The 24772-nt window shown below is 37.9% G+C and overlaps 1 protein-coding gene across 1 annotated transcript in view; it reads right to left on the bottom strand.

The window, feature by feature from the left end:
* The window catches only part of PDIA5 (protein disulfide isomerase family A member 5), a 170611-nt gene that overhangs the window by 75014 nt on the left and 70825 nt on the right, over positions 1-24772 (bottom strand). Inside the window, exons 4-7 of the mRNA XM_051985419.1 lie at positions 12348-12431; positions 12085-12130; positions 6064-6156; positions 3988-4048 (exon numbers count right to left, since the gene is read on the bottom strand). Of these exons, the coding sequence (XP_051841379.1) occupies positions 3988-4048; positions 6064-6156; positions 12085-12130; positions 12348-12431 (284 nt within the window). The remainder of the gene's footprint in view (positions 1-3987; positions 4049-6063; positions 6157-12084; positions 12131-12347; positions 12432-24772) is intronic.

The raw sequence follows: 24772 nt of genomic DNA, 5'->3' as shown, positions 1-24772 counted from the left end.
CAATCTGGACCAATCACAGGATCCCAGATCTACCATTAATTTGCTGAGTGATCATGATTATGTCACTTGTGAAATTTGTAAAACTGAGGAAGTTGGACAAAATGACTATAAGATTCTTTCCCAATTAGCCTGAAAAATAAGTTACATCACATATTCTACAACACTAGAAATTAGGATCACCGATACTATTATCTTCTACTATTAGCAGGGATAATTAAAAAATGGACTACATTAACAGACCTTGCTGGTGATGAACAGGCTTTATAACAAGATAGCATTTTAGGACACTAGGATGTCCTTTGCTGGACAAAGTCACAGATGGAGCATGTTCTTTTGGGGAAGCCTTGGAATTTAAAGTCTATTTAATGTTATTAAATAGAGTATAGAAAAGGTACAATCCTCATTTTCGCTTAGCCACAGGACATTCATAGAGCATCAAAATCTTAGGCACTACACATACAGTATAAATCATAGAGGTCATTTTGGCACCATTTAAACTCCTCCTGCCCTTAAATCATACTAAGTATTCTGCAATGATCATGCAAAAGAAGAGACAATTCTCTTGCAGACACAGGCAGTTCCTAAAGGACCAGATTGCTTGCTAATTTAACAGATGCTGTGCAGAAACAGGTTTTGAGAAGTGTCTGATAGCCTCAGAAGCCAATGAAGAAGCCATGCAAAGTGTCAAACAGCAGATTCCCATCTCCATGCACTACAGTGGGACAAAGGGGCCATGTGTCAGCATTGTCAGCGCTGCCAAGGCCTGCTTCAGGTTAACATCTTAGCAGGAAGTGAGTGGGATAAAGAAAATGGGAGCACTTCCTCATCTTGGAGTACATCCTAGAGAGCAGGGTTGAAATGCTTAAATACTCTGGACTACAGAAAAAGCACAGTAGTATGGTGGATAAAGTCTCACAAAGAAAAAGACCTGGATTCAAATACCATTTTTGTGGGGCTCCAGGAACATCATTCAAGAACTCAATGCCCTATGCCACTCTCTAAGGTGCAAAACAGCTGCTGATGTGAAGTAACGAGAGGCTTCTTCACTTCAAATTCCCTACTAAGAATGGTGTTTATTTAGTCACTCTCCCTATTTTTCTTTTTTCCACCTCCTGAACTGGTATGTTAATCCAGAGTAGGAGAGGTAGAAATAAAGGCATAACTCTCACTTGTTTAAAGGCTATAACATATTATCCTTTTTGCAAGGGGGAAAAAATCCTCTAAACATTCAGACCTCAGATAGCTGATTTATATCATTCACTCATCCTTCAGTTGATTCTTCATTATCTTGGAAATAAAAAATGTAAGGGAAGAAAATGTAGAATTATCTGGGGAATCTGTCCCCACCATGGAGATACATAAAGATGAAAAGGGGAAAAAATGGACACCAATGAGCTCAGCTGGATGCACATTCTCTAGGGAAATAAGCCTATATAAATGTGCCAAGTGAATGTCAGTGGACTATCCTGGGAAGGGACTATTTGGCTGAGGTTCAGAAAAAGAGTTTCCTGACCATCCCCCTCCCTATCTGTACCAAAAATAAGAATAGGGGAAACCTGTGGAAGGAGCAGCTTAAACAATGTGGATAATTAAGGAGGTTTGGTGGGAAAATATTTGAGCACCGGCAGGTTTTTCCCACCGCTGGAAAAGAATAAAGGCTATAAAGGTGAGATGCAGATGGGCTCCCACCAGAAGGATAAAAGAAAGCTTTTGGTGCCAGACTCGCAAATGACAGCTGCTAAACACCCCCAAAAGGGACTGTCGAGGTTTTTAAGGATGGGAGAGAGGAGAAATAGCATCTGCTCTTTTATTATAAGGCTCAACCCTCTGAGGAGGGATTTGCCATCTTGCCTGTTCTCCTGTCAGAAAAATCAGGAGGTGATTCCCAGAGAGAATGATTGTCACCCCGATTAAGTCAGCCCACCAACTTAACACAACTCAGAGCTTCATTACCTCCCAAATTCCCCACCAAGCATCAAGAGCACACCCATTCAAAAGGGAACAAGACACCTCTAGTGTAAACTTAAACTAATTATCTCTGGCTACTTCCTAAGAATACCCTACCTGCACCCCAGACTCTGAACCACCAACCCCAAGGGATTACATAGCGAGAAGTCATTCCCACCAAGTGAGGAGAATGGACAGGTGCTCTCAGGAAGATAATCTGTGGCAGAGAGAAAGATAAGTTGAAGACAAGATTGATGATATTAAAAAAGATAGATGAAAACAAAGCAAATCATTCAAAGAGCCTCAAGAAAGTCAGTTGATAAAGTCTTCCAAAATAAGTTAGCCCAGAAAGCAGAAATGGGTTCCTCTGGAAATAAAGAGAGGCTGGAGTAGATGATTTCTTATAGATGTTCCTGATTAGTTCTAGCAAAATGTATGAGAATAGAAAGATCATTGAATTTCTGGGACTTTGGGAGGTCACTGACTGTCTCCAGGCATCATTTTTCTTGTCTATAAAATTGAATGGTTGGACTTGCTGATCTCCAGAATCCATCTCAGTTCTAGCTCCTTTGACTTATGACTCTACTATATAAACCATCTATTGGTCCTATCTAAGCAAAAAAAAGCCCTCTGCTGTCCCCCACAAGGAAGGAACTTCTGAAGTAATCTCATGGAATGGAAGGCATGAAGGGCACAGCACTGAGGAAGAAAGACCAGCCTGGAGCCACCAAGAAAGCATGGCAGCAAAAGGACATGGTCCTGGGAATCGATCTGCCCTCCCAGACAGAGGCTCAAGCTTAGGCACAGTAGCCTGGCTCCAAGAGATAAAGTAAGGTGTCATGTCAATGTGAGATATTAATGATGATCTTGTGCACAAAAAATTAAGACTGTGAAAAGGGAAGAAGGGCAGATTTTGTTCAAAGAAAGCTTCAGGGAAGAAGCTGACTTTAAAGAACAGGTGAGATATAGGACACTGTTAACCTTCACTTGCTTATATCCATATCCCAACACTCAACCATCTCCCACAGGCATATGTCCCCATATTTACACACATACCCATGCACATACCCTTTTAATATCTTTTAAAAATCTTGGATTACGTAGAATATTAGGGTTAGAAGGGATTAATAATTATTTTACAGGAAAGGGAGCTAAGGCTTCCCAGGAGCTAGGAACCTTGGCCGAGGCTGGGCGGGTGATAAGTGGCGGCGCCAGGCTTGCTGTCCTGATTGGTCCTAGCGTCCAGCATGTTTTACACTCCAGCATGTTGACTTTAGATGAGAAGAAGGTACCAATGTCTCACTCTCGCTTTCTACCTGGTCACTCAGGGACATAGCAACAAGGCACCCTGGCCCAAGGAGCAAAAGCATCCAAGAGTAACAACCTCATATCCTGAGTTAAAGGAGGGAAGTGACTCATTGAAATGAATGAAATACAAATCGTCCTTTAGAATGTGATCACCAAGAAGAAGAAACTTTCATATATAGCTTCAGGGTTTCTGAAAAGAAAGAATGGCAATGACTAGAGAAACAAACTGAACTAGTAAACGATTGAGTTTTTTCAGGTATGCAAAAAACATATAGGATTGAAGGAAAACTGAAAAAACAAGGGCAAGCGGGTTGAAGACAGAACCACATAATGAGTTCTGGACTCTACAGGAGGGAGAATTGTATCAAAAGAGGAAAATAACCAAAAGGGAAAAAAGGAGAGAGAAATGAAAACCTTGATCTGAAATTAATCCTCTAACAGGGTCCTCAAACTACGGCCGGCGGACCAAATGTGGCAGCTGAGGACGTTTATCCCCTTCACCCAGGGCTATGAAGTTTCTTTATTTAAAGGCCCACAAAACAAAGGTTTTGTTTTTACTATAATCCGGCCCTCCAACAGGCTGAGGAACAGTGAACTGGGCCCCTATTTAAAAAGTTTGAGGACCCCTGCTCTAAGATAAATGAGAGCTTCTGAGGAAAGGCTACTGCCACTCCTAACTCTTAGGGGTGAAAAAGAACAAAAGTTTCCTAAGCCATATCTCTAGTCACTCACAAGGGGCATAGAACATCATCAGGAGAGGTTTGTCATCCTTCTTCACAATCCGTCTGAATTCCTGAGAGGAAAAAACAGAAATGTATGTAAGTAGTGACATAGGAGAGAACATGTACAGCAGAACTTGTAAAGAAAAAAAAAAAGAGTCAAACTTTTAAAAAGCTTTAAAACCCAAGTTTTAACATATGTACAAAAAGAAAACATGTTAGCATCCATTCAACAAAACCTGAATGGTTTCTTACACAAGCCAAGATTTCTAAGAAAGATCACAGTTACATATATATCTCTGAGTTATCAGATAAATCCCAAGTATCTATGCTAATGGATTGGGGAGCTATCATGCATGGATAACCCAAAATAGGGACAATCAAGACAGGAGGTATCTCGGTTTAGGGACGTACACCATACAGACTTGGAGTTTCAGATTCATTGATGCTGTGCCTCATCTTATAGATGGAAAAACTTCCTCCATCCCAATGTTCTTTACCTTTCTGGCTGGCAAATATATTTCCTCAGCTGTGCTCAGAATAATTTAACATTAAATGAGGTCACATCTCTGAAACTTAAAACAACTGACAAAAGAGGAAAGGGAACCCATAAGTGTATTCACAACAGGCAGAAGTCAATGAGGGCTGAAACGTTTGTCAAAATCAATTGGAAGTTAACCGTATGGGTGCTCAGACTCTCCCAACTGTGATCCGGATTCTACCAGGGCCAAATTAACTTTAGTATATTACCTTTACAAAAGAATGAAAGAAGAGGAAGCAACTTAGGACATCAGAAAAAAAGAATATTGTAAGAAATATCATCCAAACAACAGAGACAATGGGAAACATTTTTAAAAAAAATACAAGCCTCAAAACAGGTATTTAGGAGTGCAAGGACAAAGGAATTAAGGTCAAGGACAACTGGAAAGATTATGATTTATCTTCAAGCAGAGAAGGAAGCAAAGCAGGTAAAGGGATGGTTTGCCAAAAGGGAACTTGTTGAGCATATCAGGGAAGACTCCAAATTCTGAAAAAGACCTTTAGTCCTTTAGCACCTTTAGTCTTCTATCTCTAGCGATTCCCAAAAATAAATATCCAGCAGCTGAAGTGGGCCAGGAAAGTAGGAGCAAATGAGGATCATCTCTATACCATTTTCATCACAAAGTCACTCAAAAGAGATAAATTAAGCTTAATTGATGTCAGGGTCTACATTATATTTAACACATTTTCCTCTACTTACCTGCTGGTGCTTGAATTTCTCTAACAGTGACAATGACTTTTAATCCCACAATGAAAAGTTCAAAATGCAAAAAACCTAAGGTACAACTCACAAAGAATAAAATGAATTCATTCTAAAGGGGAACCAGCTAGTAAAATAAGTGCATGATGGCACTATTTTGATAGAAAAAAAGGATATAAAAGAACAAGAGGACACTGTGGTCCTGAAATATGAGAAGTCACCATTAAAAGTAGAAAAGCATAGAAACAGAGATGGCTATAGAGCTGCTTCACAACTTTGCTAAAGTATGGTCCCATTTATCTCCCACAGTATAACAAATTGAAGTTGTGAACACAGATGGTTTTTTGTCCCATGTAATCTGATTTTAAAAAATCCTACTTAACTGTATAATACATTCCAACATTGCTTTTCATAATTTGTGAAATGTTTAGTTTAAACAGAAACAAAAAATTATGGCCAACTTTTATCATAAAAAAGCTTTTGTATCTAGAAGATTTATTAATTGAGTTCTTACTGATCTCATCCACAAAATCATCCATATAAATTTACTATTATTGGCAAATAAGCTCAAAAGACAGAGATGGGAGGCATTCTGTTACCCTCTATCACTTAAATTTCAGAAAGTGAAATAAGTACATAAAGATCTATCCCTTTCCCCTGATTTCCACCCACAGAGCCCACTTCCCTAGAAGAAAGTATGAGTAGTATGAAATACTGTAACATTTCAGTTTTCTTAATTTCCTCAGTTTACTCTTTTCTTCTCAAGTGACTCACAATAACCTAGACTCAAATACAAAAGTAAATTCCAACATAACTAAGAATTCATTTAGTTTGGGGAAATTGAAATACCTTTTCACTGTCAATGTGGACAACATCTTTAGCTTCAGGATCTTCTTCCCAAAGAGGGGCCCCTTCTGGATCCTTCAGAAAAGCCACTATGGACTGAAACAGGAAAAAAGACATTTTATCTGAGACATGTGAGAGATTTGGCGTGCCCTGCTCTTCTCCCTTGTACATGGCAGGGGTATCCTAAACTTGTCACTAAAATGGTTCTATCTCATGACTGATACAACTGCACAGCAAATATCAAACACTAAGTATGTCTTTTAAAATGGAAAAAGGATCCCACTACCCATAGCTTCATTTCCCTCCCCCAACTTTCCAAACAGACTCTTCACTCACCCTAGTCAAACTGATCCGTGTGTAGGCTATGGCTACAGACGACTAGGCAATTGTTTGGACAGTTCAAACTGGAAAGACACATTTATACCTCAATTACAGAATCTCGTCTCCTCAAAAATGCCTCCCCTAATTGGAAAAGAGGTGACAACTTACTCCCACTCTACCTTGTCTAAACAGCAAACTCCCATGACTCTTTCCCACTTACTGTGTCATTGAGACTGCCTATATATAACATAATTATGTAATCTGAACAGATTGTTACCTGTTTAGTATTTATATTAGCCTCATGTTAATTAATGCATATCCTCCTCTCCATGTCTGCCTGCATCAATGTCTCCAACTGGGAACTCCCTGAAGAAAGAGTTTATGTCTGCATCACTTTTTCTCTACAGTACTTAGCACCTTATCACCTGCAAAGGTTTATGGTAAAAAAACTGATAAATTGCTGAATCTCTCAGGGATCAGTTTTCTCATGTATTTATAAAAAAGTAGGTAACACTGGATTAGATGATCTTCAAGATCCCTTCTAGTTATAAATAAAAACTCTAATCCTATGATAGATGCTTAATGAAAAAGGATTTGGGGGATTTTATTATTTTAATAATTGTTATGATTTTCTATCTAGTTCATTTGAAAGATACAAGCAAGAAAAGGACATGATAAACTCCCTTCTTTCTACCCATTAACCCATTAGGGTACTGCCCAATTCAAGGACTACTAGGCTGGAAATCTCTCCAACCTTTCCCTTGATTTCCACCAAGTTACAATAAAGGGGAGATAGCCAGCAATTATCTGAAGGATTATAATATTTAGAAGTGCTCCACCATTTCTGAAGCAACAGCTTAAAAGCTACATCACTAGACTACTGAGTAAAGCTATCTTGTGTTAAATCTTGAATGAAAAAGAAGGCCAGTGTGCTAAACATTCTCTGATGTCACTTCTAGGCTGAGCATATCAATCAAAATGCTTGATAATGACTTATAGCTTAGCCAGCTAATAACACTGGAGCAAAGAAAGCTATTAACATAGTAATTATTTATGGATCCTCTTAGTATGTCGGCTTTCAGTCCTGGTCCATCAGCACAAAGATGGAACAAAGAACTGAGAATGGCCATTCTTTTTCCTGTGAAAATCCTTAAGAAGGGTACAGTGAACAGGGATTGAGAAATACAGCAAACTAGAAAGGATACTAAATGTCAACTGGGCCACTGTCCCTCCAAGCCAGGCTAGGAAAGGTGTCAAACTTTGTGATAAAGATAAAACCCTCAGCTTTCCCTGACCTGATCAAGCAAGTGCCTTCTATTTCTGAGGACACCTTTTTCTCAAGCTTCAGTGAACAGAATGGCAGTCTTGGGGCAGGAGGGGATGACAGGAGAGAATCCTTCAAATGGGATTACACTCTTAGTTCTTATTCACTTAGTAAATTCCTGGAGAGGGCCTTAGGGAGACTTGTCTCATTCTGAGAATCTGTTATCTGGAAACAGCTGTTATGAAAGAATAGGAAGGAGGGCCAAGAATTAGAAGGACTTAATTCATTCAATTTTCTCATCCAGTCAAAAGAAGAAAAGCTGTGAAGTACCTTCTGGCATCAGAAAAGAAGAACCAACCTTTCTTTCCATAGCAGCCAAAGGGATTATTTCCTGGACAGCTGCCAAACCTTTTATCATGGGGTAGGAAAAGGCAGGGCTTGGACTGAGCCCTCCCAAATGTCTTATGTGCCCATAGCCAAAAATCGACCAGAATTCCCTCAATTAGGGCCACACGAAGACACCAGTGGCCCCTTTCTCACTTCTGCCATTTAGGGGTATTCAGGTAAGTACTTGATGGCAATGTAGCCTTGCCTCACAGCTATGAGAAAAGAACAAATCTGGACAAAGGTCTCTTTTAATTGAAAAACAAACAAAAAGACAATATTTTGAGCTTCAAGGCTAATTCTTGAATGATTTTTAAGTATCTCAGTAAGGGTTGGGAAGGGTGAGGCAAGTTCATTCAGAAGGGGAGAAAGGAAAAACAATAATTGCTGAGGTGCTCTCATTATAGGCTATAGCAATTATTATATGTTCACAGAATTAGAGCTTGGAAGGAACCTCTGGGGTCATGAAGACTAAAATCCTCATTCTATCTGAGGAATAAGACACTTAAGTGATTTTCCCAAGATCAAAAAGACAGTGTCAGAACTGAAATCCAAATCTATGTTTGCTGGTTCTAAATAACTGGGGGAGGAACCAATGCGACTTTGCCGAGTACAGTTTTTGTTATTTTTTTGCTTCTCTATTATTTACACTTAAGAGTTAGACTCTGAGGTAGCTAAAAGGGAGAAAGGCTTGGGAAACACTAGGAATACAAAATAGGATGCTTTGGTATTATACACAGAGGTTAGGTGCCAAGAGCTTATCACCCATATAAATAATATGGCAAATAGGTGTAATTCTAATTACACATGAAAGATAATATATCTTTTCAGGAAAAAATTTAAAAACATAAAATACATAAGGAAACCAATTACCCTGAAATGCAGTTACCAAAATATTTTTTTTAAAAAACCAAGTTCATAGATACAAAATTAAGAAGTCCTGCCCTATGAGTGGATAGAGCACCAGCCCTGAAATAAGGAGGACCTGCATTCGAATCTAACTTCAAACACTTAATACTTATTAGCTGTGTGACTCTGGGCAAGCCACTTCAGCCTAAATCTCTCTCTTTCTCTCTCTCTCTCTCTTTCACACACACACAGAGTTCTGCCCTAGTAGCACTATGTCCTAAGGATGTTACTAACTTCTATGTATTCTAAGACTTTATGGACAAAAAAATAATCATTTAAACATTCACGACAACAAAAAGTTGAAACTAAAAACATCCAGTGATGGATGAATGACTGAACAAATTGGTATATAGAAAAGGAACGAAATGACAGGATGAAGAATTCAGAAAAACATGATAACACTTGTGTGAAGCAATACTGAGTGAAGCAAGCAGGACCAAAAGAACAATTTATACAATGATTTTGACAATGTGAATTGATGTCAACATAAGCCTGCTCAGACACAACATAGAGTATTATATTGCAATGTCAAAGCTAAAAGCTATATTTCTCCTTTTTTAACAATCAGTAAACAAACTCTTTTGGGGGAGGGCTATGGTACCTTGTAATGGAGACTGTGAGTATTGTGAAGCATCTATTTCCAAGATAAAATATATCAAACTTTTAAATTAAAAATGTTTTAAATAGTAATATTTTTAAAAGAAAAACCAGATTCTTTATGAAAACCTCACTTAAGATATAACCTGGTTTAGAAAAATAATTTATTGAAAGCTGTGCTTAAGTTATTTTGTATTAAAATTCTGAAAACTAAAAAGGGAATCTAAGAGGGGTATTATGGCAAATTATGCATCCCAGATATGAACAAAAAGGTGAATGGATCTATATTTCTTTACAACCAGTCCCAATTTCAAAAGGCAAGACAAAGTCATGAAAAACTTGGCAAAAGAGGAGATTAGACTAGATTAGTTCTAGATTATAATTTGTACTTTAGTTTGAATAGAGTTGGAAGGAAAATTATGCAGTATCAATACTTGAGTGTGAATCACTTTGGAAGGCCCCAGATAGGGAAGAAATCATAAAAAAACAGGTTAAATTCTGTGTTTAAAATTAAACCTTTTTTATTCAATTTACTATTTATTTTTAACATTTTTTAAAAAAGATTTTGAGTTCCAAATTCTCTCTCCCTCCAACTCCTCTCTCACCCACTAAGGCAGCAAGCAATATATTAATTATATACGTAAAACAATGTAAAACACTTCCATATTGGCCATATAACCAAAAAAAAGTAAGAAAAATAAGAAAGTCAAAAAAATTATACTTCAGTTTACTCTCAAGAGTTTGTTAGTTCTCTTTCTGGAGATGTAGAACACTTTTCATCATGAGTCCTTCAGAATTATCTTGGATCACTGTATTGATCAGAGTGGCTAAGATTTTTATAGATGATCATTATTACAATATTACTGCTATTCATTCTTCTCACAGCATATTAGATCTTCTTGGGTATTCCTGAAACCAGCTCCCTCATCATTTCTTATAGTATAGTAGTATTCCATTACATTCATACCACAACTTGTTCAGTCATTCCCCAAATAATGGGTATCCCCTCAATTTCCAATTCTTTGCCACCACAAAAACGGCTGCTATAAATATTTATATATATATATATATATAGGTCCTTTTCCATTTTCTATGACCTTGTGTTTAAAGTTTATAAAAGCATACCACAGGTATATGTTGAATTAAATCTAGCTTCTTAAGTTATTTCAGTGTTATTTATAAACTAGAGTTCAGACACTCATTATTCATCTCATAGATTATGGTAATGGTTGCTAATTGGTCTCTTTGCTCTAACTTACTTCCTCTTTCTAATGCATCCTGAAACAGCAGAGTCTGAGTGTGTTATTTCACATGCTTAAATACCTGCAGTAGTTTCCTTTTGTATCTAGGATAAACTACCAACTCCTTAAGAGCTGACTAGAACTAGTTCCATCTTTACTTCATGAGACCTACCTGCACACATTCTGACTATAAGTGATCAAATGGAATCACTAGCTCTTCTCTGGACTCCCCTATCTTTTGCTTCTGGGTCTTTGCACAAAACATGCCTTATGACTGACTTGTAATCCTTCCTCATCTCACTCTCAGAATACTTATCTTTTGAGAAGTTGCAGCTCAAACACCATCTTTCTAACTCCTAGACAAAGTATATAACTCCAGAAAGAAGTTCATATTTCTCCATAACTAATCAGTTATTTGATTATTTCAGAACCTAATGCAGAATTGCTTATATAGTTTGTGAATCATCAGTCCTCACTACAACTGTAAAAAAGGCAATAAGTAATCATGTGCCACATGGTTTATTTAGGACAAATAACCAGAACGTCTTGGATGGGGAATTTTCTGATTCTTGTCAGCCTCTGAGGCTCGGGCCAGTTGGAAGAGGAGATTAGAAAGAGAACTTTAGTTCAGAAGAGACCTGGCAATTCAGTCTCAGTCACAAGCAGAAACTACAAATAGAAAAAAATACAGATTTTTGGAAAAGAGGTAAAAATGAGGCATGGGCAGAAGGTTCTGAAGCAGAATTGGACTGAACAGAAATACCCAGACAAAAGGACGGGAACGAGTTGGGATTAGATACACTGATTTTCTAAGTTGGAACTGAGCCAACATATCTGCAACTCCCAAACTGTACATAGTTTGTACCTACACTCAAGATCATTAGTCTGAAGTATTTCGTTACTGTTATCATTAGGATAGGAGAAGAGGACAGGACACATAGGAGGCCTTCAAAGACACAGGGAAAAGTTCCCACCCATTAGATAACAACAGTGCTACAATGTCACTAATATACTATATAACTGCTGATAAATTGACCATTTTTCTGTCATTTTAATTTTATTATACGTATATATACAGACTCACATATATGTACATTCCCATACCCACATATCTATATATAAATATATGGGTTTTTAAAAGATTTTCTACTGAAATGCTTTTTTAAAAAACCCTTTATGATGATTCAAAACAACTATTTGTAAAAAAATTTTTCTGCTTCTTTTCAAAAAAAAGAAAAACAAATTGCCAAACACTTAATAGTAAATCCGACTCCTACCCCTGCTGAAAAATCAAAGAATTTGGTTTACCTTAAATGTCATAGCACGATTATATTCAGTGTGAAATGCACCATCCCTGTCAAACAGAGAAAGAAAAAAAAAAGTGTTGAGATTTAAAGAACGACCAGGAGGGGCTACAATTCTGTTTTCCTTTTTATATCAGGCATAGTCAGTTAAAAACATAAAATCTCCATCTGAAATAACATCAATTTAGTGGGGTCATTGATAGTACTTATGAGGGCTTCATATAGCTATTTAAAAGTTATAAGCGCCCTATGTCCCTTTACACTCACTTATAGTGAAGTAATTCCACTTTTTTGTCCTTTGTGCTTGGATCAACTTTCATCTTCTTGCACAATTTCCGACTCTCTGAATCACTGCAAAATACAAATGTTGAGAACCATTGGTTACCTGAATTCCACATAACACTTTGGACAGATCAGAGCCTTTTTTTTTTTTTCCTAATGAGAATGGGTGGGATGGTGGTACAAATAAATATTAGCTAATACATAAATCATATAACAACAAACTTTTTAAAATTATAGTTTTTTTAAATTTTAATATTTTGTTTTTTCCAGTTACATGTAAAACAATTTTTAACATTTGTTTTCTGTAATGTCTGCTCTAGCTCTCTGGAAGGCCTCAGGATCAGTCAGAGTCCTTGGTCTTTAGGAAGAAAAGTGAAGAAGGTAGGCAAGCTGACAAGTGGCTCCTCAAAGATGGATCTTGGACTCTGAAGTCTGGAGCCTGAAGTCTTCCCTACTAAGTGAACTGCTGTGGCAGAGAAACTCTGACTTTCTCCCTCAGCCCTCCAATTCTTGCCTAGGATTATCTCACTTCAACACATTCAGTAGGCGCCAATTTGAGGAGAGCCATCATATCACTATGTCATCTAAGTATATTAGCCTTAAGTACTCTGCTGTCTTAGATTCAAGTACACCTTTTCAGAGTTCCAGCCCTCTACAGTTTTCAAAACTTCCAGATTTTCTACCTTCTTCCCTCCCTACCTCACTACCCATTGAGAAGGCACATGTGAAGTTACACAAAACATTTCAATAAAAGACATAATAACAAACTTTTATTATCTTCTGTGGCCAAATCACAAAACTGAGGGCTATGAGCAATAAAAAGAAATGTATGAGTCCCTGCCCACAGACAACTTATAATCTATTAGGGGAATCAAAGCAAAAATATAAGGTAGCACATGGTTAAAGGATAAATGGATGATATGAACATATGATCACTGCAAGATAGAAAGATGTGATGGCTTCATAGAGGTCCTTCCTAGAGGACCCAAGGTCCTGGGTTGGACCTTGACAAATAAAGATCACTGAGGTAGGAAAGGGGGAAGATCAAATGGAAAGAACACTTGAGATGGAGAAATGCAAGATATGTGAGGAATCAGTCTGAAAAGTTCAAGTAAGGAAATAGTGTGGGAAATGCTTGGAAAGGTAACCTGGGAATCAATCATGCAAGGTTAAAGAGTTTGGACCTTATCATGCAGGCAATGAGGATCTATTGAAATATTTTTGAATGAAGGAGTGACATCATATAGGAATTACAGAACTGGCAAGACTGTCTCATTTTATAGATAAGAAATGTAAGCTCCAAGATATTAAATGAATTGCCACAAAATGATATTGTACATAAAGATTAATCTAACAATATTATGTAGCAAAGGCAGAAGCAGTAAGAGACTTAAGGTAGAATGACCAGTTAGGAAACAAGGAATAGACATAAGAGGTGCTATATTGGAAGAACTGACAGGGCGTGGTGGATATGAAGTACAAAAAAAAAAAAAAAATCAAAGATGATTTCAAGGTTTTGAATCTAGGCAGTGAACAGAACTGCTATCTCTGAGTGTGACTGCTTAATAAAAATCAGGAAGAAGGGTAGAACATGAAGGAGGTGAGAGCTAAAGCTACAAGAATGAGAAGATGAGCAATAAGAAAAGACTGGAATGGGCTGAGACAGGCCTTGGTGAATATTCTCAGTAGTTCCTGAGAAAAACTCTTGAAGAGAACAGTATAATATTGTAGAAACCCAAGAGAAGGAAAGGTAAGAAAAGAATAAGCATATATTTATATGGTGCCTACCATGTGTTAAGTCCTGTGCGAAGTATTTTACAAATATTACTTCATTTGATCCTCACCACAACCCTGTGATGTAGGTGCTGATAAGGAAACTGAGACAAACAGATTTGCCCAGGGTCACACAGCTAGGAATCTTCCTACTCCAGACCCAGGGCTTTATCCACTGTGCTATCTAGCTGTCTCAAGCAGAGAACTGTAAGAAAGGGCATGGGATTGTGGCCTACAATGCTTGCCCCACTCTGTCACAAGCTCCCTAACAAATCACCTACATCCAGATTCTGTTTCTCCTGTTACTTTAGGTTATCAATGACTTCCGGTTAGGTGGAATACACCGACTATCTTTTTTGAAGATCACTCCCCAAATGGCTACCCAGGCACTAATGACTATGTAATTAGTATTAGTAATTAGTAATATGTAATATGTAATATGTATTAGATTGATACACCACAGTTTACTAAAGGTCCTCAATCCACGGACATCCACCTTATATCTGGTTCTTTACTAACCACAAACTAGACCTTTGATTCTGCTGGGTAGCAGTATTGATACATCAGAGAGCATAAACTGCTCTTGTAGTCTTTTTTTCTTTCATAATGCCCAATGGGCACCTGGCACTAAGAAGGTAATTCATAGCTCTTCCTTGCCAGGTATCTCTACCTTTATGCTCCACCATCATCTCCAAATCATAAAATATGCACAACCACAGTCCATTATCTTCTCCTTAGCCATATTTTCCTTGGATTAACCCTTCTTGGTCAACAATATGACCAGTTTTCTGGGCTGCACCTGTAAACTGTTTCTGAAACTCCCTCTTCACTTGATTCAGTTAATATTCTTCATTCTTTCTTGGGATATTCCTCATTCTTTCCATCCTTTCTATTCTCACTCACACTTCCCTAGTTTAAGGTCTCAGCTTTCTTGTCTCAGTGACACCAACAATTTCCTTGCTGGCTTCCTTGTCCCTGGTCCTAATAGCACCGTTAGAATAATCCTCTTAAAATGCAGCTTTCATCATGCTACTCTCCTGCCTAAGATCGATAATGGCTCCGTAATTGCCTACTGCATTTGATCTAAGCTCCTCTGTCTGGCTCTGAGAGCCCTTCACAATCTAGACCAATGCTAAACTCCCAATCTTTTTTCCCATCTGCTGGCTTTTGATCATTCTGGTTCATCCCTGGTTCATCAGCCCCTTTGTTCTCCTGACTTTCTAGTTCTCTCTCCTTAAAGGCTCAGCTCAAGTACTCTTTGTGGGGGCTGGTGTGGGAGAACTCTAGCTCCTGTGGAGGCAATGCATAGCGATACAAGTGGAATCTTAAGAAAGACCAGCCGTAAATGTCCTTTTGGTGGGGAGAGATCTACAGGCTTTCCCCAATATCTAGGCGACCCTATCTATTCTCCATCAACCCATCTAAGTACTCCTCTTTATCCATAGGAGGTTTCCTGAGGAACCTTCTGCATTCTGCTTTGGGGGCCAGATAGCACCCAGGATATCTAGCTTTCTATCCCATCCCCCATACCTTCTGTAAACTGTTTGGCCCATAAGATAGTGCAGTTAGATGGAGGGATGGAGGAAATGCTGAGATAGAAAATAAAGAATGCTAATTTTAAAAATGAACAGCACAGGGGATAAAGCGCCCAGATCTGTGGTCAAGAAGAATTGAAGACAAATCTGCCCTCCGACACTTACTAGTTGTTTTACTCTGAACAAGTTACTTAATCCTGTCTGCCTCAGCCTCCTCATCTGTAAAATGAGCTGGAGAAGAAAAGAGCAAATCATTCATAGTATCTCTATCAAGAAAAGGGGTCATCCTGAAGAGTCAGAAATCACTGAAAAATAACAACTACACAAAAAGAAAATACATAAATGTTACAGTATGGCAAAATTCTTTCTTTCTTCTTCTCCTCTAGTTCTATGACTAAATCCCTCTTTCCCACCCCAAGTCACACTATTTTAGCTTTCCTGTCAAATCTTGGATGCTCTTGCCCTATCATGCTGGGGGAGACTTAGACTGCAACCTTAATTTCAGCCTATACTCACATTCCTGTGTGCCCAAACTGGTTGATGAAGGTGAGGAAAAAATTTTTGTTAGCCTAAGCCTACTTTTCCCTCTCCTAGATTTAATCCCCTTTTTTGGAAGATAAGCTAAATGTTGAAGCTTCCTTTGAGCTAAATCCTGAAGATCATTTTACGATCTGGAAAATGTGATTAAAACAATTTCTTTTATAATATGGATGGGAAAGGGCGATAAAGAGAACATGGGCATTACTATGGAAATTGGTCTGGGCATGGTAGTCTTATGATAATGAGAACTTTGTGGGATATAGAAAGTACATTTCCCAACCGACTTTGCAGTTTATTCCATTCAGCACATTACCTGCTGGGAAATGGAGTCACTTTGAATATAATAACAAGGTAGCATTATGGACCGTCATCTCTTGGTAAGTTCTTCTCATCCCAGTCATTTATAAATCTTGTCTTATTTTATTTCTCTCACTGTGCTGCTCAATAAAGCTATTTATTCCTTCCCCCAAAGAGGCAAATCATAAAACCTCAAGTCCTCTTTCCCCCTTAAAGTCTTCCTTGAGCACCCTAATCACCCTGATCTTTCCCAACTCAACTGCTCAAGTATCTACAATATTCCACTCATACAGAACTTATCATAGAGTATCTTATAATAATATCTTATTGGGGGGGGTGTCTCATCATAAATGTAAGCTCTTTGAAGGCAATGACAAAAATGAAGAAATCAAGACCAAAAAGGCTCAGGTTTTATATTCTCTTATAACCACCACTAGATGTTTAGCCCAGTACATTAAGAGTTTAATAAATATGTGATATACTGGTTAAACACATCCCTTCTCTATCCTGCTTACTCAAATCTGGCCCTTCAGAACATTTAAATTTTTCCATGTTGTTTTCTTGTATATTATTGTGGTTATAAAGGTAACAGAACATTACTATGCTGTAAGAAATGACAAATTTGAAGAAGCAACTTGGGAACATGTGAACTAATGCGTAGAAAAATAATCAGAAACCAAAAAGAAACAGAGAGGATAGCCACGAGGCTCTGCCATCTATTCTAGGTTGTGGCAGGCACACAGGGCCTGGAATTCTTTTTCAGAAAAAGCTCAGACATTTTGGGTTTTACAAAGGAAGCAATGCCTGGGGGAGAGAACAGCTGGAAAGGTTGGGGGTGTGATAAAATCACTTAAAGTGTCGGCTTTAAAATCCTGTTATAAGTTTTGCTGTTTTAAGATGCTTTGTTCTGAAGAGCTCAAGAACTAAAGACAAGTTAGAAAGGCAGGCTGCAGGGGTGTCACCAAGAACCAACTGTATTTAAAGTGTCACCAATGGCTCCAATCTCTGGAAGTAAAAAGCTTACATTAGAAATGAAAATTTCTCTTCAATTTCTCTTAACTGGCAAAAAACAATATTAGATGATTTTTATCATTATTTCACTCCAATTTGAATACTGATGTCCTAAAACTACCTCATATTACACGCCTAAACCTTAATTGTTAAAGATTGCTAAATTAAATAAAAAAGCAAATCCTCTCTGACTCTTCTAACAGAGACCCAACAGCTCTGAGTTTTGGCAAATGATACAAGAAGATCCTCAGAAAAGGTGGGAGATACAAGGCAACTAAAGAGAAGAATTTTCAAATTTAATCAAAAGCCTAACTTTACAAGCACAGTCACAATAGAAGCAATATGGAACCAGAAAAAGAAAATAAGAGTTCTTCCTGAAACCAGGCTGGGACTATCTTAAACTTAAATATGATGGGTAATAGAACAGGATAACTTGTCAGGATGCTCTGAAAATCAAGGAAATTGAATCAGAGAAACTTCTAAGTATTATCATATTTAGTTTGTAACTTCACATATCCACATAACTAATAAAGTTTTTATTGCTCTCAAAAATGAATTGAGAAATGTGTTGATGTAGACAATTATAACAGAAGACAAGTCAAGATGTATTTATTAAGTACCTACTATGTGGTGAGCACTGGACTAAGCAGTAGAGATACAAAGAAAAATAAAAACAATACTGCCCTTAAGAAATTCACAGTATAATGAGAGACAAAATGCAAACAACTATGTAAACAATATACATATACACACATACACTGTACACACATACACAAACAGATGTATCTCAGAATAAATTGGAGAAAATCTTAGAGGAGAGGCACTATGGAAGGGAATTGGGAAAGGCATCTGCAGAAGCTGCAATTTTAACCCTTGAAGGAAGCCAAGGAAGCCAGGAGATGGAGATGGAAATGGAGAGCATTCCAAGACCTGGGGAAAGTCTATAAAAATGCCTAAACTGAGGTGATGATGTGTCTTGGATGACAGAAGAAGGTATGTGGAGGTTATGGTACCAAGTTGTAGCTTTAAGAAAGAACTCTAGGCTCCTGAGTGAAGGTAGCAAAGGCATGTTGAAGCAAATGTTAAAGATAATTCATTTTAAGTTTACATTTATAAGCAAGAAGCTTTTGAGGAAATGAATCATGGATTACATATTCATCACAGATAATCCACAAATCAGATTGTTTGCAAAACATGGCTTTACCACCGACAATCTTCAAATCAGATAATTCACACATCATACATAGCTCAAGTTATTATGTCTTAATCATCTCTAAATATCAGGAATTCTGATGAACCCTAAAATAAGAATCCCAGACAAGGACCCAAAAGCCCCAGGTTCCAATCTGAGCTCTGCTAGTTGCTATCTTGATGACTGGATAAAATCGCTTTATATCCACTTTAACATTGTTATATGAAATAGCTAAGAGGTTAGGCCAAGATGGTGATGATAAGAAGCAATGTAGGGAACTCTCTTCTCAAAGTCTCCTCTAAGTAGACCTAGAAAACACACCAAACCAAATCCTGATGGGGAAATGCAGGAAAAGTCAAAACAGATCATCTGTCCAACCTAGCTCAGCATAAGGAGATAGACAGGAATATCTGTCTTAACCTTGGTCACCTCAGTTTCCTTATCTGTAAAATGAGCTGGACAAGGGCAGAGCAACTACTCCAGTACCTTTGCCAAGAAAACTCCACATGGGGTCACAGAGAATGGAACATAATTGAAATGACTGAAATGCAATCGGCTGGAAGCTTGCTATGCTTGAAACTCTCTAGCACTCTCATGCCCAGAGAGAAACTGTGCTCCAGTATAAAGAGGGCTCCAATCCCTGCCAGGGCATCACAGACCCATACCAAGGTGTTACAACAGACAGGTGCCAACTGGCAGCTTTGTCACCCCAAACCCAGCCTTGGGTCACAGGTCCAGGGCAGATAAAGAAGAGGATCCATTCAAAGGGTGGTGTTCCAAAAAAAGAAGGCAGGCAGCTGGGTCTCACTTCTATCATCTAAGCCTAGTTTATGGAGGAATAACTTGGGCGGGGACTGAAATCCAAAAGGAAGTCTGCAATTTTGTCTTTTTGAATCAAGAGAGCTTTCCAAGGGGCTGATAGGAACGGACCAGCAGCATGCTATCCCTCCTCAGATGCAAACCTAGGCCAAAAATGTATAGAGCTCAGAGAAGGGGATCAATGACCAGACTTTGCCCTGGGTCAGACTACTCTGAGAGCATGCTTACAAGTCCCTAATCTGTTACTGAGATACTGGAATAACATGACATTCAATACCCTAAGCACAGGGTCAGCTCAGACTCCTTTCCAGAAGTCCCACATGGCTCAGAACTAACATCAAGTCCAAAGTCAGGAAGTCAGGGTAAGAACTTTTACAAGAAAGAAGGAAAAGACACAAAAGAGAACCAATTCATATTTGTAATTCATTGTAGAAAAGACCAACTGGAAGATCCAGGTTCACTACAGTTTCAACCCACTGTTTTTATAGTATAAAATAGTACTGAACCAAATCTAATGACTTTTTGTCAACAAGAAAAGATTAGCTTGTGTTATATATATTATTTTTAAAAAGCCTAGAACATACATCATATTTTTGAAAAATGGCCCTCAAAAAGGGTAAAATAAAATTTTAGTGTTAAGGATTAATCTTTAGTTATCCAGAAAATGCCTGTTTCTCTGGATGTTCTGAATCTACCACAATTACCATGTTTCCCCGATAATAAGACCTATCCCGAAAATAAGCCCCCCCCCCCTTACTGTGTAAGATTCCTCTAAAATAAGTCTTCACCCGAAAATAAGCCCTATTGAGATTGCTACTGTAGTGAAGGTGATCCCCTACGCCACACGCTACATTATGGTACCCTCTGTATGCACCGTCCCCCTTTCTCCCTCCTCCCCACCAATGAAACACACGCCGCGCTCCGAGCTGCATCCAATCAGAGCTGCAGCAGTGAGCGCGTCATCCTGTTCTTCCCCAGTGATTTGCTTGCTGGCGCCATTGAGAGCAGTGCCGCGGAGGAAAGCTGAGGCAGGACAACATAAAAACCCGGTATGTAAGCGGGAGTGAGGGGGCATGATGGAGGATAAAAGAAGAACTCAGGGGGCATCATGGAGGATAAAAGAAGAACTCAGCCAGCACTCACCGCGCTAAAGAAATGAAGAACTTCCTTGCAGAGAGAAGAATAGATCAAGTAATGATTCCTGCAGGAATGACTGCCTATCTCCAAACCCTTGATATTGCAATAAACAAGCCATTCAAGGACCATTTGCACATGGAAGTCAATGACTACATTGAAAATAGAATGGAAAGAAATCAGCGTGGAAACTTTGTGAAGCCCTGTCTGCAAGAAGTCGTGACTTGGGTGAAGAAGTCATGGGATAAAATTACTGACAGCTGTGTCGCCAAGGCATTACAAGCAGGTTACCTAGACAAGACATGTTCATTTAAAGAGAGCTATATTGCTGGACATGACAGATTGGGGCCACTTCTTCTGAAGGAAATAGAGGCGCAAGACATCCAGGATGGAATTCAGGGTATGGACACTTATGATGATGTGGTTGAAGAAGATGACATGATCATTATTGAATAAAGGTACTTTTTTTTGTTCACATTTACCTGTTTATTAAAATTGCTGTCAATGTTCATTAAAATAAGCCCTCCCCTGAAAATAAGCCCTCTGGTGTTTTTCTGTCCAAAAAAAATAATAAGATAGTGCCTTATTATCGGGGAAACACAGGTATCATAGAAATGCCACACAATTATGTGATATACCATGTAGTGTTACATAAAGAGAAATGCTCTTTCCCCTCTCCCCACCCCCCAGGAAAAGAGTTGTGCTGGAAATTAGGATCAGCTTCACCTGAATAAAATAGCACCAGGCAGAAAAGCTTAGAATCTGAAGGGCTACAGAGGAATTTTAAAACGATAAACTGAAGTAATGCAGCTAAGTACAGAAAACTGGAAAAAAAAAAATTTCACAAGCCCAGAGAGGAAATCTAAGGCCTGCTCATGGTATCTTTATGGTGACAAAAAGGTTGATCCATCTAATCAGCACCTGTAATGTTTAAGAAGTGGTGAGCCTGAATATGTAAATGCTTACATACCAATGACAAAAGCAGACATATTAGAATTCATTATGTTGTTGATGCGGGTACTCCTTCCACTGGTGCAGATCATAACTCTGCTGTCTACTATGACTTAATTGAGATGGGATGGCTGAAAATTTTATCATCTCATGGATATCAGAATTGCGCCAACTTGGTAAGAGATCATCATCAGACATATTATCACAAAGCCCATACTCAAAGCTTTTCCATATTTGTAAGGAATGCCAAAGCTTGCAGTTTGCTGAGATAACTTCAGATCCCAAGACCAGTCTGCTTACTGCAAAGAAACACTCAAAAAAAGTGTGTAAAAAAGTAGTGCAGATAAAAGCTATTTATTTATTTATTTTAAAGGATCTAAATATATTTAGCAAGAAGCAACTTGATGCAGAGAATAGAAAGCTGATCTAGGAGTTAGGAAGGCCTGAGTTTCAGTATTAACTCTAACACATAGTAGCTTAGTGAGACGCAGGGCAAATCACACAGATCAGAAGCCAATCTGCAGCGGTATAGGGAATTTTCACTTTGGAAACTGTCTATATGAATAAAATAACAAGTTTGGTCCAAAACATGCATAGCCCCCTACCTAACCAGGCCATACCTAACCAGAATAATATAACTGCATTTAAAATATAAAAATGAATTGGGAAATCCAAAAGACTGGGGCAGGTGGCAATTATGAGGCATTTTAATTAATCACAGAGAGAATGACTGAGATGAAGAAACAGGGAAGTAAAATCTTGGGATAGAAAAATGGTCAACTCTACAGAGCAAATAGTCCTAGAACCTGCAAAGGGAAGGAAACATGTAATAGTAGGGAAAAAATGGCTCTAGAAATCAGGAGATCTGCATTCTAGTTCTGCCTATGCTACTAATTTAGCTATGTAGCCAAGGAGAGAGTCATTCCATCACTTTGGGTCTCTCTTTCCATATCTTCATCTGTAAAGTAAGTGGGGTATAACAGATATCTATGTGTATTCCCTCCTACCTTTAACAGTCTGTTTATAATGATATATACCAGATCTCTTCCTAAGCAATGAACAGAGAATGGTACAGAAACTCACTACAGAAAGCGATGATGTATCTATCAATAACAACATTCTGAAGGGAGAAGGTGCATCCAATTTAAAAAACAGCACAGAGGATATAGAGCACTGGCCCTGGCATGAGGACCTGAGTTCAAATCCAACCTCAGATATTTAATACTTCCTAGCTATGTGACCTGGGACTCAATTGCCTTGCCAAGAAAAAAAAAAAAGAAAGAAAGAAAAAAGAAATGAGAAAATATAGACACAAGCTTTAAAAATTTGAAAGGTAGCATTCAAAATTTGAATAATATCCCCGCAAGTCTACGGGCATGCTATTCATTCACTGCCTTGTGTAGTGAAACAGAAAGGACAGAAAACTCAGGCCAGCAAAAAGACTCTTTCCCAACAGGTATGGGGAGAAATGGCTCATACCCTACAACCTACAAACACATCCACACTTTTCCCAAGTCCTTAAAAAACTTTTATTCAACATTGCCTTTTCCTTCACCCATCATGTCTTCTTTTACTGCCACACATTTATAAATAATCATCTATACACATTACTTTCATTTTTTTTAACTCTTCTCTAACATGTCTTAATATCTGGCTTCTGATTTTAATAATCAATTGAAACTTCTATAAAATTTTATATCATCTCCTAATTATCTAAGTCCACTGGTTTTTTTCTGTTCTCATCATTCCTAAATTTTTATAGTATTTAAAAAATATTTTTTATTCTGAACTAAAATATAAAAAGATTGTCATATATAACAGAACACATAAAAAAGAATGAATATGAAATTGTGAAATTCTCATTCATATGACTTATTTTCTTTAAAAAAATACATACATACATATATATAAATGATTCCCAAGAATTACATTCAAGGCTATCCTGCTTGTCTGTGCTTCCTTGTATGTGCTTCTCAGCATTAAACTTTTTAAATGTTTTGCTGATGTTCTTTTCTTTCTTATTTTCATTTATTTATTTATTTATTTTGTTGAGGCAATTGGGGTTAGGTGACTTGCCCAGGGTCACACAGTCAGGAAGTATTAAGTGTCTGAGGCCAAATTTGAACTCAGGTCCTCCTGAGTTCAGGGCTGGTGCTCTATCCACTACAGCAACTAGTTGCCCCTTCTTTCTTATTTTTTAAAAATTAATGTTTTATTTTTTTTACTCAGCAAAAATCCACCTCCTCTGACCTCATACCCCTGAGAATGAAAAAAACAAAAACAAAATCCCTGCTATAAACCTGAATAGACAAAAACAAATTTCTTCATTGTCCGCGTTTTCCCCCATACCCCCAAAAAGTGGCTCTTTGCATTCTGAGTCCTTTATCTTTCTATCCAGAGTGGGAGGTCTGTTTGATCATTAGTTCTCTGGGATTGTGGTTGGTCATTATGCTGAAGAGAGCTATAAAATCTTTCAAAGCTATTTGCCTTTACCATATTAATCTCACAGTATAAATTGTCCTATTGGTTCTATTCACTTGACTCTGTTATCAGTTCTCAGGTTACTTTGAAATGATTCCCTTTGTTTCTTACACCACAATAGTATTCTATCACATGTATATGCCATAATTAGTTTAGCCTTTCCCCATTTACAAGTAGTCTTCTTTGCCACATCAAAAAAAGTTATAAATATTTTTTATAACTCCTTAGTTTGTTTTGCTTAGAACTAAACCCTCCTTTCACTACCTTTTTTCTAATCCACCATTCTCTACTTTCCTTTCAATTTCCTTGCTGAGTAAAATGTATTTCTATACACAATAGTATTCATGTTTATACATTTCTCCGTTGACCAGTGCAAATAAAAGTAAAAGTAAAAAAAAAAAAATGTAAAAAAAGTAAAGCAATTCAAGTATCAGTTGCTTTCCTCTACTTCCTTGTTTGTATAGATGTCTACTTTCCTACCTTGATTATGTAAAAAAATTTTCCCTAACTTTCCCTTCCCTCCTCCTACAACAAACATTCTTCTTTCTTTTTCTATTTTTCTCTTAAGATCATCAAGACATTCAGAACCACTCCCAGGTCCTGGATTCCCTCTAAAACTCCTGTTGATGATATAGTTTAGAGGAGACTTCTGTATCATCTCCCAACATATGAATGTA

The sequence above is a fragment of the Antechinus flavipes genome, chromosome 3 (genome assembly GCF_016432865.1).
Source record: "Antechinus flavipes isolate AdamAnt ecotype Samford, QLD, Australia chromosome 3, AdamAnt_v2, whole genome shotgun sequence".
NCBI lineage: Eukaryota > Metazoa > Chordata > Mammalia > Dasyuromorphia > Dasyuridae > Antechinus > Antechinus flavipes.
This window is presented reverse-complemented; position numbering and strand designations above follow the sequence as displayed.